The sequence below is a fragment of the Erythranthe guttata genome, chromosome 6, assembly GCF_056151865.1.
Source record: "Erythranthe guttata isolate IM_541 chromosome 6, IM_541, whole genome shotgun sequence".
Classification (NCBI taxonomy): Eukaryota; Viridiplantae; Streptophyta; class Magnoliopsida; order Lamiales; family Phrymaceae; genus Erythranthe; species Erythranthe guttata.
In genome coordinates, this window is record NC_142538.1 from 4,996,616 (window position 1) to 5,011,675 (window position 15,060).

A 15,060-nucleotide genomic window follows, 5' to 3' on the forward strand; every position below is an offset into this window, starting at 1 on the left:
CAAAAATAAAAACTGCATATATATATATATATGCATGCTGTATGCCTACAAGAATCCACAAACAAAAGTGTGCATAACATCTAATGAGCCAAAATGACTTACATAATTAAAATAAAATAAAATAAAATAAAAAGAAGTCTCTTCTCAATTACAGACTCAAGTCAATTCATCAAAACTTGAATCAAAAACAAAATTCAATGAGAAGAGAAGAGAAATTATTTTCCTGATATGTAGAAAAGATTGCACACAATACACCATCAAAACTGTGCAATCTATACACCTATTTATCGACACCAAAATGTGCTTTACAGCAACCTAAGTTAGCTCTAGTCAGCAAAAAGTGGCTTTCTATAGAAGACGAACGAGAGAGAATTTATGTCTGCCAGATCAAGAAATAGCGTACTGATGATGTAGAACATGCTTCACGACTTCGTAAAAGGAAATCACAATCCCAACGGAAGGACCTGCACGCCCAACGCGGGGCCCAACGCCAGTAAACAAGCCCTTCATCCCTCCATCCCTGTCAAATATTATTACCGGTCCAATTTCAGACAATCGATAAGCCGAATCAATTTTATTACAAGTACGATTTCTTTTAAACGGTGTTATCAATGGAGATATACGTACCTCCAAACTTCAAGGAGTGTATGTCTCGTAGTCATCTTCAATGCCCTCGCAGGATCTTTCTGCAAAATGAAAAGAAAAAGAGAAAAAAGCCAACTATGCGTCATCGAGTTCGAAATTAAATATGACCGTAATGAATTACAAAAAAATATACATTTAATCAATTACAACCAATGACAGTTCTGTGACATAATTTTTTTAAGACAAGAATTACCTCGATTTGTTTACGAGTTTTGGCAACATCAAGTGGACATGTAGCAGCAGCAGCAAGGCTACCTGCAATAAAACCGGCCGAAAAATTTGCACCCAATACACTTAATGCGTTTGTTTCATCTCCAGCTAGACCTAGGAGCCGCCTCCTTACCTATGACATATTTGTGAATTAAAAAAGTAAGAATTTAATTACGAAAAAATATGTGCACAGCTCCAAATGTACAAGAAATAGGGCGAGGAGCGCTCCTCACCGGTTCAAGGGTTGACCAGCAGATTGCCGAGAAAGGAACATCACGTGCAAGCTGAGATCCCAGGCCTGTCCATAAGGCGCGATAGCTTGGCTCTGAACCATAAAAAGACATGCCCAAATATAAATAATCGAAACACTAAAAAAAAAAAGCGCTGAATCTATTGTACAACCAAAATAATGAAATTTATTTTGCAAAAAAAAAAAAAAGAAGCTAATATTAAGAGGAGAATCGACTCACGGCTGTTACTGAAGCTGCTTGTACTCTTGACCTGGGAGATAACATCGATTAAAGTCTTCAAGACTCCTGGCCTTCTATCGCCGTGTGCATGCTTAAATGCCTGAATGGTGGATAAACATAATAGATAGTTTAAAGAAATTGACGCACGACAAGAAAGGAGCATCATCGCAGTGTGGTCGACATATTACCTGCATACGTGTTCTCGCAAGCTCAATTGGATAACAACTTGTGCAAGCTAAGGATCGTGCCAGCGAACCAGCAACTAAAGGTGCATAAGGTGTTAACCCAGGAGCATTCTTTGTCGTAAATTCCTCTAACCGGTGGCAGAAAATATCATAGCAAGGCAAGTAAATACCAACCTGTTTGAAAACCATTGATTATCGTTATTTCTGATTGAGAACAGAAAAATTCGTTTCGAAAATCATGCACAATAAAAATGATGTACGCAAGGGCTCGAAATTTTCAGCAGTAACCAATTCTACACGTACAGTGGGCATTGCAAGTGCTAAGCCAGCATTTGTTCCTCTCCAGAGCGCAGTAAATCCTTCCTGGAAAATATACAAGAATAATTCCAAAACAACAATATGTCGTTAATCATCACATGCACAATGAGAAGAATACCAAAAAATATAGATTGAATAACAGGGCCTGTTGAGCATAAGCATAAAACTGATATGGAACTCACATGCACAACTAGCATGCAACAATCTCCAGTCGAGCCTAGTACATTTGAAGAGAGCTCGAGCTCAAGTTTGAGCTAATCGAGCGCCTTTTTTTTTCTTTTTCTTTTTTTCGCTCGAGCTCAAGCTCATTTTTTATTTTACTATTATATTATATATATTATTTATATAAAAACTAAAAATATGTTGAATTTTTTTTTTATATAAGTTATATATAATATTATTATTAATTTATTATTTTTTCTATTATACATTACATCCATAATAAAAATAAAACATAAAAAGAAAAAACTCAAGAGACGGCTCGACTCATTTATGCCCTATGCACAACTTGTTTATGCCTCCAAAATTTTGTGCGGGAGTTTTCAGTGGAATACAGAGAACGAGTAAAAATTTGCTTAAAATGATAAACAAGGAAGTATGTCTAAAAGTTAAAACTATCAATAACCAACCTGTCGAATAATTTTGTAGAAAACATCCAGCGTTCCCTTGTAATGGAAACAATCAGGCGGGCAAATTGCTACTGTGCCATGAACTCCAGCACGTGTACACGAGGGCGAACATCTCAGATCAGCAAACATCTAGCAACAAATTTTATAGGTAAGGGACAGTTATTTACAAATATAACCTCATCATAGCTGAATATAAATCGCTGCAATCAGAAGCATCAATAGTGAACCTTAGGGAGGAACATCATATGAACTACAATTTGATATCTAGACCCTTTGAAGTTAAAATAGGTAGTAGTGAAGGTGAACATCCTCTTCGAACATCAGTAATCTACTATGCCATTTCAGTTTTCAAATTTGTTCAGCCTTGCAATTCCCAAATGCAAAAGAAAATTGTACTCATCCTAGGTTTGATAATTTATGATAAACTAGTCCCTATAATTGAGTCCAAATTATATAGAGACAGCGGGTGTTGCAGCATTATTTACTTCAAGTGAATAATCAATCAAGCACTAAGGGGAATCATGGTATAAGGATTCAATACTGTCACCCACAACGGATTAAAATAACATCGTAACTGCAAATTTTAATAAGATACCACCAAGGCACCAAAAGCCTACCCATAATCAACTAAGCACTAGATATCTTGTAACTCACACAGAGCTTGGAATTCATTGACTATGATGATTTTCGGTACGAAAAGTTATTATAACAAATAGTGGATTGATGTAATCTTTCTGATAGTTAGAATATGACTGACGGGATAAAGCAATCATATGAAAGAAAAATCTGAAAGGATGGCAGCAAAAACTATAGGCGTACCATATGTGGTCCAAAAAATGCCATGCGACTGGTTAGATTACTCAATGGATGAGAGTAAGCAACTCCTGCAGCTTGTGCCTGCAACCTTGTCTGGAATGTAATACAAACAGGGGAATCATTAGAAACAACATAAGAAAAGGAACTTATAGAAGTAAAAATTTCTGTCGGCACCGGAAAATACCAGAACAAGGAGGAATAAAATAAGAGGTCAGTGACAGCATATATAAATAATTAGACCAATAAGAACACTACCCCATAAAGTCAAGTATATTAGATACAATTGTTCCTTATGGACGAATGGCGCATTAGGCTGTAACTAGTTTCTTTACGAAACGAAGATAAGTCAATTTGGCCAATTACCCGGAACACCCTCACTAGCAAATATCAACCATTTTAGCCTACATAAAGCCACATGAGCACGAACAGAACATCCAAAAATTTCCAGAGGAAAACAATTGTATTCCTTACAAAGTCCAAAAATGACACTAACTAAATCAAGTAGGCGATGGCATTGCTCGTTTTCGTGGACTTGATGAAGTTATGATGGGTGAATTAGTCGAATTTAAAGAAGGTATATTTAATTTAATAATCGAAATTACCAAAAATAAACATGTACCTTAACCACATCGAGTGGGTTGACCAAAATAGCGGATAGAAAAGCTGCACCAGCTGCAGAAAATGCGCGCTCGGGCAACCCTAATTTGCCACCAGAAGAGACATCCAAATGGTTACCCCGAGTCTGTGAGATTTCAGACGATTCAATTCCATCAACAATCACCATAGATTCAGACATCAAAGACACGTTTTTATCGAATTCAGCCATTCTCGAAGACTGCTCGGCTGTCGGCATCCATGAATTTGCAGGCTGCTGCTTTAGCCCTTCTGCCATCGTCTCTTCAAAAAAAAATCACCTTTTCCCCAAATAAAATATTTAATCTTGCATCCCAAGTAGGAACCAATCAACCTGCAATTATCAATTCCACAAATTTCAGACCTTTTCCCAACAAGTTCACCACTACGATTAAACACACAATTCTCGCAATTAATTATTCACGAGCGTTCAACTCAGATACGTCTCCAAAATTAATTTCGTTTTTTTTTCCTCGGGTAATAAATCAAACAGCTAAGGGCGAAAGAAAAAAAAAATCCCAAACCAACATGATAACAACTTCGTTGTTCGAAGTTTCCAACCTAATTTTTTTAATAAAAAGATAAAAATAAAAGACAACTTGCCCTAGAACAACGCGTAGAATTAAAGCTTACTAGCCAAACAAATTAGGGAGAAAAAAAAAAAAAAAAAAAAACTCTTACGATGATCGAAGCTGATTCAAAGGCCACTAGCGCCATAAGTAACAAGCATAGCTCTTGTTATTTGATAATTGGGTAGTTTTTTGTTTTCCGTTCAATTTCTGGTGTAGAAAAGTTGAACCAGTTGATTTCCGGGTTCCTTGGAGAGAAGGAAACTCCACCACTTAGAGAGAGAGAAGAAGAAGAGAGAGAGAGAGAGAGAGAGAGAGAGATAGAAGTCTCTCGTACCCAAGTCTGCCACCTCGACTTATTAGGGCTACTTAACAATTTTTCTTGGCTTTTTCTTTTCTTTTTTTTAAGAAAAGGCGAAAGTATATTCTTTTTTATTTTATTTTTTCTTTTCTTTTTTTGCCCTTTTTCTCCTACTAAATAAACGACTTATATTTAGAAGAAAAAAATAAAAATTAATATTTTTAATAGAAATCAATATTTTTATGAATATTGTATGTATATTGATAGACATCCTACAAATTTTTTTGTATGTTGTGGATTCAAACTTCAAACCCAAATTGGCTGAGCGCAAGTTATTTTTATAGCGTCGTCGTCATAGAGTTTACGCAACTTCTCGTTTTTTCAAAAAGTTTTAGAAACCTATTTGCGAGAGCATCTATTTTATGTGATCGTGTTACACAATCTCTATGCATAGTATATATAACAACCCAAGCTAGAACTTCATAAACCCTAAACCCTAAAGATTCTAAATAATAATTTTAGTTAAGTTTTGATTGGAACAATTTACGACCCATTTGGAAGACCCGACCGGAACCAAATGGGTTCGATTAGAATATGATCATGCGGTAATAAGAAACCATAGCCACAAATATAGAGTTATGCAAATTACTTCATTTAAACGCCCGCTGGGTAGCCTAGTTTACGGACTTACGAAAACGCGAACGTTTGATAATTTGAATTCGATTCATTGAAATCCCATTGTAGATTAGCCATCTCGTGTAATTTACAGACTATTGTACGAGAGTCGGATTTACCAAATGCATGGCTGGGACCAGGGGCGAGTCCACCCAAGGGCTAGGGTGGACTCAAGCCCCCCCTCACTTCCAAAACTTTCTCTACTATATATATATATATATATATATATATATAAAATACTTTTTATTTTATTTTTTAACCTACCAAATTATATTATTTTTTCACTTATTTTTACTTCACTTAAGCCCATTTATTCAAAGTCGCCTCACTTCTCAAAGCCCCCTTTCACGTCTGACTTGTCCTCGTCTTCTATTTCCCAACTAAATTCTCGTTCTTTGAAAAAAAAAAAAAAAAAAACTTTGTTCTATCGCATAGTCGCACTTATGGCGGTTAAATTGCTACCCACCGGCGATCAATTAACGTTTGACGTCTTCTCTTTTATCTTACTTTTCATAATGAATATTAATTCGAAGTCCATTGTGTAATTTTTTTATAATCGACTTGATATTCATGTTTGTTAGATTTTTATAGCAATTTAGCTTTCGCGATTTGTTTTAGTATTATCTTCTGAAAATGCAGGAAAAAAAAAAATTCATATCAAATTTTCATGTTAAATTTCTTTGATAGCAAAAAAAATTTCGGGGGCTCTGCCCCCGAACCCCCGATGTGTTTAAGCCCCCCCTCACGATAATTTCTGGCCTCGCCACTGGCTGGGACCCTTGGTAAGATAATCCATCGATAGTTACGAAAATATATATGTATGAAAATATTGTATATTGATCATAAGCAAATGAAGGACACAACTAAAGAACAAAATTTAAACCTAGCTAAAGATATCACTGTCACTCTTTCAAAATCATAGATAAATTGATGGATTATAAGCATATCTTGATTTCTACTATGCCGTATGCAAAAGTATATGCTATATATATACCACACCCATCAATTTCTTGTTTTCGAAACCTCGGTCCAAACGACACAATTCATCTCCCTAGTTTCTTTCTCCAATATATATATATATATATACACACACACAGCACACAATCTTGATATATTATAAGAACAAACAAGAAACAAGATCAAACAAGAGTTAAAAAAGAAAAAAGAAAAAAGAAAACTTCAATGGCATCAAACAGCATCTCGGTGCTGAACGCGCTCGACAACGCCCGGACGCAATGGTACCACGTGACGGCGATAGTGATAGCGGGAATGGGCTTCTTCACCGACGCGTACGACCTCTTCTGCATCTCCACTGTGTCCAAACTCCTCGGCCGCCTCTACTACTACAACCCCACCACCGGCAAGCCCGGGAAGCTCCCCCACAGCATCAACAACCTCGTCATAGGCGTCGCCCTTGTCGGAACCCTAGCTGGCCAGCTAGTCTTCGGCTACTTGGGCGACAAATTGGGCCGCAAAAAAGTCTACGGCATCACATTAATCCTCATGGTCATATGTGCAATCTGCTCGGGTCTATCCTTAGGAAGCAGCCCTAAAGCGGTTATGGGAACACTCTGCTTCTTCCGATTCTGGCTCGGATTCGGCATCGGGGGCGATTATCCCCTCTCCGCCACTATCATGTCGGAGTACGCGAATAAAAAAACTCGCGGTGCGTTTATTGCGGCCGTTTTTGCCATGCAGGGAGTGGGGATAGTCTTTGCTGGGCTAGTTTCGATGATCATGTCGAAGATCTTCCTTGATTTTTACGCGGGCCCATCTTTTTCAAGTGATCCCGTTTTCTCGACCGAGCCTGAGGCGGACTATGTGTGGAGGATTATACTAATGCTCGGTGCACTACCGGGCTTGCTCACGTACTATTGGAGGATGAAAATGCCAGAAACAGGGCGGTACACTGCTTTGATCGAGGGCAATGCGAAGCAAGCTGCTGCGGATATGGGGAAGGTTCTTGATATCGAAATACAGGCCGATCAAGACAAGGTATCGCAGTTCAATTCGGCGAACGAGTATAAGCTTTTCTCGCACGAGTTCTTCAGGCGGCACGGGCGGCATCTGATCGGTACAATGACCACTTGGTTTCTATTAGACATTGCTTTTTACAGCCAGAACCTCACACAGAAAGATATTTTTCCGACAATGGGGCTGACGAACAAGCCCGAAAATGTGAGCGCTCTAAGGGAGATGTTCGAGACTTCGCGGGCTATGTTCGTGATTGCTTTACTGGGCACTTTTCCGGGGTATTGGTTCACGGTTGCCTTCATTGAGAAGATCGGGCGTTTTTACATACAGTTGGTTGGCTTCTTCATGATGTCGGTTTTCATGCTGATAATGGGGGTGAAGTACGACTACCTCAGGAACACCAACCACAAGTGGACGTTCGCGGCGCTCTATGGGCTGACTTTCTTCTTCGCGAACTTCGGCCCGAACAGCACGACGTTCGTCCTGCCGGCGGAGCTCTTTCCGACGAGGCTGAGGTCGACCTGCCACGCTTTCAGCGCCGCCTCCGGGAAGGCCGGGGCGATGATCGGCGCGTTCGGGATACAGTACTTCACGCAGGATGGGGATGTGGGGAAGATCAAGAAGGCGATGATGCTCTTGTCGTTTACGAATATTCTGGGATTTTTCTTCACATTTCTGGTGACGGAAACGAAGGGGAGGTCTTTGGAGGAGATCTCCGGTGAAGATGGTGGCTACGACGAGCCGGCCCAGGTGGCTGAGAAAAGGACGGATGACCGGCCTGAAAATTGGGAAGATGAATCGAAGAAGTATTAGTACCAAATCTACACAATCTTTTGGATATATTTTCGTCTGCCACTGCATAATTCTGGGCATGTTAGCTAATGCTTTGTTTTGCATCTTCTGTTGTGTGATGAAATAAAAGACGAGTATGTTGTCTATATACATGTACTTCAAATTTTACTAAATACATGAACTATTAATGAATTTTCCCATTATTAACAACATTATCTTTGATAACAATTACAAGTGGAAAATTTCATCTTTTTGGGTATGTACCGAAACAAGCGAAGCCGAGAATACACAACACCCCATCCATGGAAAAAAACCCGTATATATATTCAAGTCCCTGCTCCTATCGTTTTTAACCTGATAAATACAATATGTTTAGTTCATGGATCATACGAATTTTGTATTTTCAACTTGACATTCTAAAAGTTCTCACCTATATGCTGCTGAGATCAGTGTGTCGAGAATACGAGATACGAAGCTTGCAGTAACCACCGTCATATATGCAATATCCTTCCACGGCTTTCTTTGCAACAACAGCTGTCTCTACATTTGTGCGTCAATTGAGTTGTCTGTAGCTAATATAAAACTTCTACATTAATAGATGAGTTTTTAGCACATTGAATGTGAATCGTCATTAATTTTGAACAAGCAGATGTACAATTGGTCAATTTCATCTTACCAGTGTGTACTGAATCAAAGCTTTAAGACGCCCGTTTTTATCGAACATGGCAATTTTTCGGACAGGCCCAAATGATGAGAAGACATAATAAGCACAAAATGAAATCAAAGTAAGGAATGAAGCCTTTCCAAAAAAATAAAGGCTTCATTCCTTACTTTGATTTCATTTTGTGCTTATTATGTCTTCTCATCATTATTTAACGCTGGTTTTTTTCGTAGTCGTTGAGTTTTTCCATGTATTCCATGAATTCCTTCAGCTATTGGCTATCTGGTAGCACAGTTGAAAACGTCCGCCGTGGGGCGTCGACAAATGTTTTCGATTTGGCAAGAAGTGGGTTTCTTTGTTTGCAATATTCTACAAACCAAGCATGGATAACATCTATTCTGCCAAAAATAACTTACTCAAGTCAAATCATCAAAAACTTGAATCAAATAAATTGAAATGAGAAGAGAAATTATTTCCTGATATGTAGAAAAGATTGCACACAATACACCATCACAACTGTGCAACCTACACCTATTTATCGACACCAAATGTGGTTTACTGCAACCCCAAGAACCTAAGTTAACTCTAGTCAGCAGAAGTGGCTTTACGAAGAAGAAGAAAGAGAGAGAATTTCTGTCTGCCAGATCAAGAAATAGCGTATTGATGATGTAGAACATACTTCACGACAACAAACATACCAACAATAAAAAAAGATCGTACATGGAAATCAATTAAACAGTACAACAAGGGATGAAGTGTACCTCTTGAGCTTCAGCAGACAAAAATGTAGAAGCGAAAAATAATTTGGAATTTTACAAGGGCCGACTTGTCTAAGCAAGCTCCTCAACCTGCTTGCTTGGATACTGCAGCGACATTTCACACGAATGTCATTAAAATCAATGCCTCACAGTATTAAAGTAACAGGATTACAAAGATAACAGGCAAGCAAATACATAAGTTCAATAATCCAGCTTTCTTCAAGAAAGGCTTATAGACAATAAAGAATGATCAAGAAATATACGAAGGAATTTACTGAACGAAGGGTAAATATGGAAGAAGAAAAAAAAATCTCAGCTTAATAAGGCACAAGTCTAGCTTAAGAAATTTCAGGATTCACATCTGATATTACGATGTCAACAAATACCTTCAAATACTACTAAAGTGAACGCGTAAAGAGGTACAGTTTTCTTCCCTTAGGAATTGATTGCTGCTCCAGAGCTTAATATTGTTCAACGATCGATAGTTAACATACTGAAAACATCCACAAAAGACTTTCGTAACTTATATATATCTAAAAGGCATTTGTATCTCAGAGAATGCCAAATAAACCACCAGTGCCTAGTTTTCCTCGTAATTCCTTCCTCCTTTGTTCTTCTAACGGGTCACGGCTCTTCAATTCACTTCTTCGACGCCTGACAATAAAACAATTGAACTTTAACTTTATAAACTATAAAACCATACGATACAGAAAACTCGTTTTCCAGGGGCAACTAACTACCTGTCTTGTTCATTCTCAGCAGGAAAAGTGGGCATGAATTCCTTGGACTTAGGTAAGGGAACTTCGCGGAACCATTCATGTCTGAGAGCCGCTTCGGCAGTTATCCGCTGCAAATATTCCAATTTTCTTAATTAGATACTCGATTGTACAGCAAATTCAATCATTTGAAGCAATGAAATAAATATATGTGACTGTCTATAAGAGTACCTTCTCAGGGTCATAAGTTAGAAGCTTGTTCAACAGGTCGAATCCAGCGTCGGATGGTACAGTTACAGGTACCCTAGTAAGAGCAATTGCTTGAAATACCTCGCGCAACAGGTTGTACCTGAAAAAAAATATGCCACTCGTTAGAGGCAATAGCATATCTTTGGAAACCGACACTCTCACCGAAGAAGGTAAGAAACGCCCGACCAGAATCACCCAAAGCTGGACGCCTGGGAAAACAGTGGGAGGAAAAAGAGAAGATTAATTTTGGAGGCTAATTTTGAAAGAATTGAAAATAAAAGATATGACTACATACTTGTGATTGCCGAGATTCGCGTTGACACCAGGGAGTTTAGAGAGCCCAGGCCAGATTGTCTCATTTGGAGTGCCAAGAATCTTGTAGATCTGCAGCATAACCGTCAAAGTAAAGTAATTACAACCAAATACTTACAATTGGCTTAAAAAATCAAATAATTCGTAACAAAGATAACTATGGAGCACGGCATACTCACCTTGCGAAGCTGATCAATCTCTGAATCCCCATTAAATAACGGCTTTTTTGTTAAAAGCTCAGCCATAATGCATCCTAGTGACCACATATCAATTGCTGTAGAATATTCTTTGGCTTCCAAAAGAAGTTCTGGTGACCTGACAGTTGAGATGGTACTATTTAGCATTTGTTTTTAAAATATTAAATGAAGTGAAATGAGGATGCAATGTGTATTTAGTGCTTTAACAAGCAACCAAACACGTAATTTTTGTTATTTGATAAAAACTATATAATGACTGAACGGCTGGAACACAGTTACACCAATCTACCAATTTCAAATAATCAAGATGGCATGAATATGTATGCATTGTAATGTTACATGATCATGTGTCCTTAAACAGTAAAAAAGAAAACACGAGAACGGAGAGATGCGAACCTGTACCACAAGGTAACTACCAACGGAGTGTATGGTTTTAGAGGCCTTCCATATTGACGAGAAAGACCGAAGTCACAGATCTTTAACTCGCCACGGTTATTTAAAAGCAAATTCGAAGTTTTCAGATCTCGGTGCAATACCCAGTTGTCGTGAAGATACTTGATCCCCTCTAAGAGCTGAAGCATGAGACATTTAACTTCACTTTGACTATACGGCTGTATCATCCTCTCCATAAATGCTTTAAGATCGTGCTCCATGTACTCCATAACCATGTAAACATTATCAATCTTGCTCCCTACAACCACTTCCTTAAAATCCACAATGGAGGGGTGATGAAGAGATAGAAGAATATTTATTTCCCGGAGAGAAGTCACAGGAAACCCTTCCTTTTCTGCATCCATCTTGACCTTCTTCAACGCAACAGTTTCTCCTGTCTTGTTATCCTTGGCCATATAAACAGTCCCATAGGTTCCTTCATCTATCTTCTTAGGATTCTCAAACTCGTAAACACTTCTGCAACCCTGAAGCATATCGACACTCTTCCGTGGTCCGTCGGTGGGCACTGATGTACCAAGAGAACCCTTAATTACTTCAGAACCTTCCCTTACGACTTCCCCAGGCTCGGGACTTGCTGATTTCCTACATCCAGCTAATGCAGCCAACTCAGAACCCGTCTTCCTCTTCACCTTCTGCTTGTCTTCGGTCCCAGAAATCTCAGATTCATCATTCGCCCAACGAGAAGATAATATAGTTCGTTCTGGCACATAATCATCGTTATTGATTTCGGAAGGTGATGATTCAGAAATATAAACCTCACCAGCATCTGCCGGCGGGGTCTTTACATCAGCATCAAGAAACCCTTGGTCGTGTGATTCAGGTGAAGGAGGTGGTGGCGGGGTCGTAGTTTCCGAAGTAATCCTACTTTTAACTATTCGGATAGCAGCCCCATCACCTCTATCCCAAACAATGGGCGAAAACTTCCTCTTCTTATCCTGTAAAGTAGACAACCGACTCTCAACTTCCAGCGTTTTTACCTCCGAATCAATAGCTCCATCAGACCCATCACTAGACAGCTCACCAGGCTCCAGATCCATTGAGAGAACTGCAATTTCATCCCTCTCTTCGATATCATTCTGTCTTACCTCACTCATGTACTCCAGACTATCTCTACCCCGGCATCGACTCCCTTTCGTAATCAGATCATAGTCTCCTCTCAAACACCCAAAAATTTTCTTCCTCGAGATCGTATCGTCACTATCTCTCGATTCGTGGTCTTTGAAACCACCATGCCTTCCAGCGGCCATAAATTGAATTATGATTACCCACCTATGCGTAGCACAAGAAACCCCCGACTCTGACGGAATTCTTCTAAATCAATTTCCCAGACCTACCTAATCACCAAACAAATAATCATTTTTTTTTCCAAATTACACAAGAACCCTACTTTCACGATGCAAAAACCCTTTTTTTTCTTCTTTTTTTTTCTTTTTTTTCTTTTTTTTTTTTCTTTTGGAATTCGGACGCGGATCTGATACAACACCAAATCCAGAAACAGAAAAAAAGGATAACACGCGACCAATCAAAAGCTTTCAATTCTATTATTCTCAACCCCAAAAACCATAAAACTAAAAATCTAATAAAAAAACTGATAGAATACCTTGTGCGGTATCTTGCCTTTATCTCCCGCTTTCGCCTGTACCAGTTCAGAAATCAAAGGTCTTGCCGGTAAAAATAACTGGATAAAATCGTAGAGAAGAGAGAAACCCTGCGCCTCTTTTTTTCTTTTTTTTTTTTTTTTTTTTTCTTTTATAGGTGAAAGTTTCGTTGAAGTAGAACAAATTTCGAATTTATAGGTTTTTATGGTAAATTACAAGTCCCTGACGTAAAGTGTAATTGCAAAAAGAAGCCCCTTATATTTGAGAAACTGCATCCAGTCCCCAGCAGTTTGTAAATTTCTTACATCCACACCCCATGAGAGGGCGTTATTAATATAAATCTAAAATTGCAAGGGGTGGATGTAATTATGGAAACATCAGGGAGTTTTCATAAATATATTTTACCTCAGGGCTGGTTGTAATTTATCGTTTTTAATAGGGCAAATTACGGCAACCCCTGAGGTAAGGTATAATTACGAAAAAAATTCCTTATTTACACGTCCACCTTTACGATGTTAAATTTACTTAGGAGTGTTCATCCGGTCAGTAAACTAATCGAATCGAACCGAACAAAAATCCGTGTGATGCATGGGATTGGTCAAAATTTTAAAATACATGCTCCATCTTGTCAAAATGCAGCTAAAAGCACACATACAACAATAGGTCGGTTGACAAAAAAAAATTATAAAAAATTATAAAATTTACATCGACAAAACAAAGATTAGTATAAGTTTGTCGATCGAAAGTATTTGATCTAACATTTACATCAAGATAAATACATGCTAACCTTTTTGAGACATCTAATTAAGATCAAATATAAAAGCATGCACATAGTAATCGAATAAACATATATATAAACAATATTGAACAAAATTGTATATTAAATATTTTAGTTAGGAATACTCTCCAAGAAAAAATAGTTAGGTATAGTACGCTTACACTTTTAATGTAGGGATTATTTGACAAAACCCTCTACGTTCATTATTTAGAGGGAGTCCATTATTTTTTCTCCTTTTAAAAATAGATCCATATTTTAATTTTAAATAATACAGTACAGTTATACCCTTACTCCAATCTATCAAACTCTAATATCATATTATATATGTTAGTTTTTCTAGTGGATTTCGAATAAATTATAGTGAATTAGAGAGTAACTTTTTTATCCTTTTTTCGTTTTGTGTCAGTAGAGGAGGCATTCTATTGTAGAATCTTGTTCCTTTATTTTGGCATTGTTTTCATTAGGTTAGTCCTTACAAGCAAGCTAAGTATAATGCAAATTGATACTCAAGAGAATTTATCTGACACACTACCAGAAATAGTGGTTTTCAAGCATGAAATTTTATCGACACGTGGTGGATTTAAGTAAGTTTTTAGTTGACACGTTATTGTCTTCTTTTTCTTTATTTTTGGTTTTTGAGCATGCGAAGCAATGGTTGCAAGGATGACTAGTTAGGTGATGCAAGGATAATTCTCCTATTGTCAGTGGTGGCGGCATTTGTTGGTGCCTTATTTTTTATTTTTATTTTAAAATAAAACAGAGTAATAGTAGTAGTTTTGTTAATTTAATAGTGTATTACAGTAGAACCTCAATAAATTAATGGGAAATTCTATGCTACACCTGGTGAATATAACCAGACACCCAAATTAATAAGATTCTCATTACGGCTTCAGTCATGGCCCAATGGGTTTTAGAAATATAATTATAAAATAAATAAAAAAGGACACATGTCAAGAAAAGAGCCACCCGGTGAAAATCACCGGGTGTAGCATCGTATTCCCCATAAATTAATAACCTCGCTTAAATAATAAATTTCTCCGGTCCCAACTTAGGGACAACGTGCTAAATTAATAATTCGCTAAATTTATAAGATAATACACATTCGAAAATTATATGAAGCC

General features: G+C 37.8%; 3 protein-coding genes across 10 annotated transcripts; 1 reads left to right on the forward strand and 2 right to left on the reverse strand.

Annotated features, from left to right (window-relative positions):
* LOC105977889 (mitochondrial carrier protein MTM1) lies at positions 1–4,909 on the reverse strand. Its single transcript, XM_013003278.2, has 11 exons — positions 4,588–4,909; positions 3,893–4,240; positions 3,277–3,366; positions 2,458–2,586; positions 1,814–1,873; positions 1,514–1,684; positions 1,326–1,425; positions 1,089–1,180; positions 839–988; positions 628–686; positions 1–520 (listed from the first exon to the last, which is right to left on the reverse strand). Exons 2-11 carry the CDS (start codon positions 4,163–4,165, stop codon positions 388–390), a joined length of 1,257 nt encoding a protein of 418 aa, XP_012858732.2. The 5' UTR covers positions 4,166–4,240; positions 4,588–4,909; the 3' UTR covers positions 1–387.
* A 1,541-nt stretch (positions 4,910–6,450) lies between these two features.
* LOC105977712 (low affinity inorganic phosphate transporter 4) lies at positions 6,451–8,363 on the forward strand. Its single transcript, XM_013003066.2, has one exon. The coding sequence runs from the start codon at positions 6,634–6,636 to the stop codon at positions 8,236–8,238; it is 1,605 nt and encodes a 534-aa protein (XP_012858520.2). The 5' UTR covers positions 6,451–6,633; the 3' UTR covers positions 8,239–8,363.
* A 920-nt stretch (positions 8,364–9,283) lies between these two features.
* LOC105977711 (cyclin-dependent kinase G-2) lies at positions 9,284–13,428 on the reverse strand. 8 transcript variants are annotated; one of them, XR_016031754.1, is made up of 9 exons: positions 13,164–13,397; positions 11,507–12,897; positions 11,093–11,228; positions 10,897–10,985; positions 10,584–10,701; positions 10,377–10,483; positions 10,211–10,290; positions 9,640–9,741; positions 9,284–9,515 (listed from the first exon to the last, which is right to left on the reverse strand). XR_016031754.1 is itself a non-coding variant. In XM_088819616.1 (8 exons), the coding sequence occupies exons 2-8, from the start codon at positions 12,808–12,810 to the stop codon at positions 9,722–9,724; spliced, it is 1,854 nt and encodes a 617-aa protein (XP_088675742.1). In that variant the 5' UTR covers positions 12,811–12,897; positions 13,164–13,397; the 3' UTR covers positions 9,284–9,721. The 8 variants fall into 8 exon arrangements, 5 of the variants coding, with proteins under 5 accessions (XP_088675742.1, XP_088675743.1, XP_088675744.1 ...); XM_088819616.1 differs by having other exon boundaries at positions 9,284–9,741; XM_088819617.1 differs by lacking the exons at positions 9,284–9,515; positions 9,640–9,741 and adding an exon at positions 9,934–10,129.
* Positions 13,429–15,060: the final 1,632 nt, after the last annotated feature.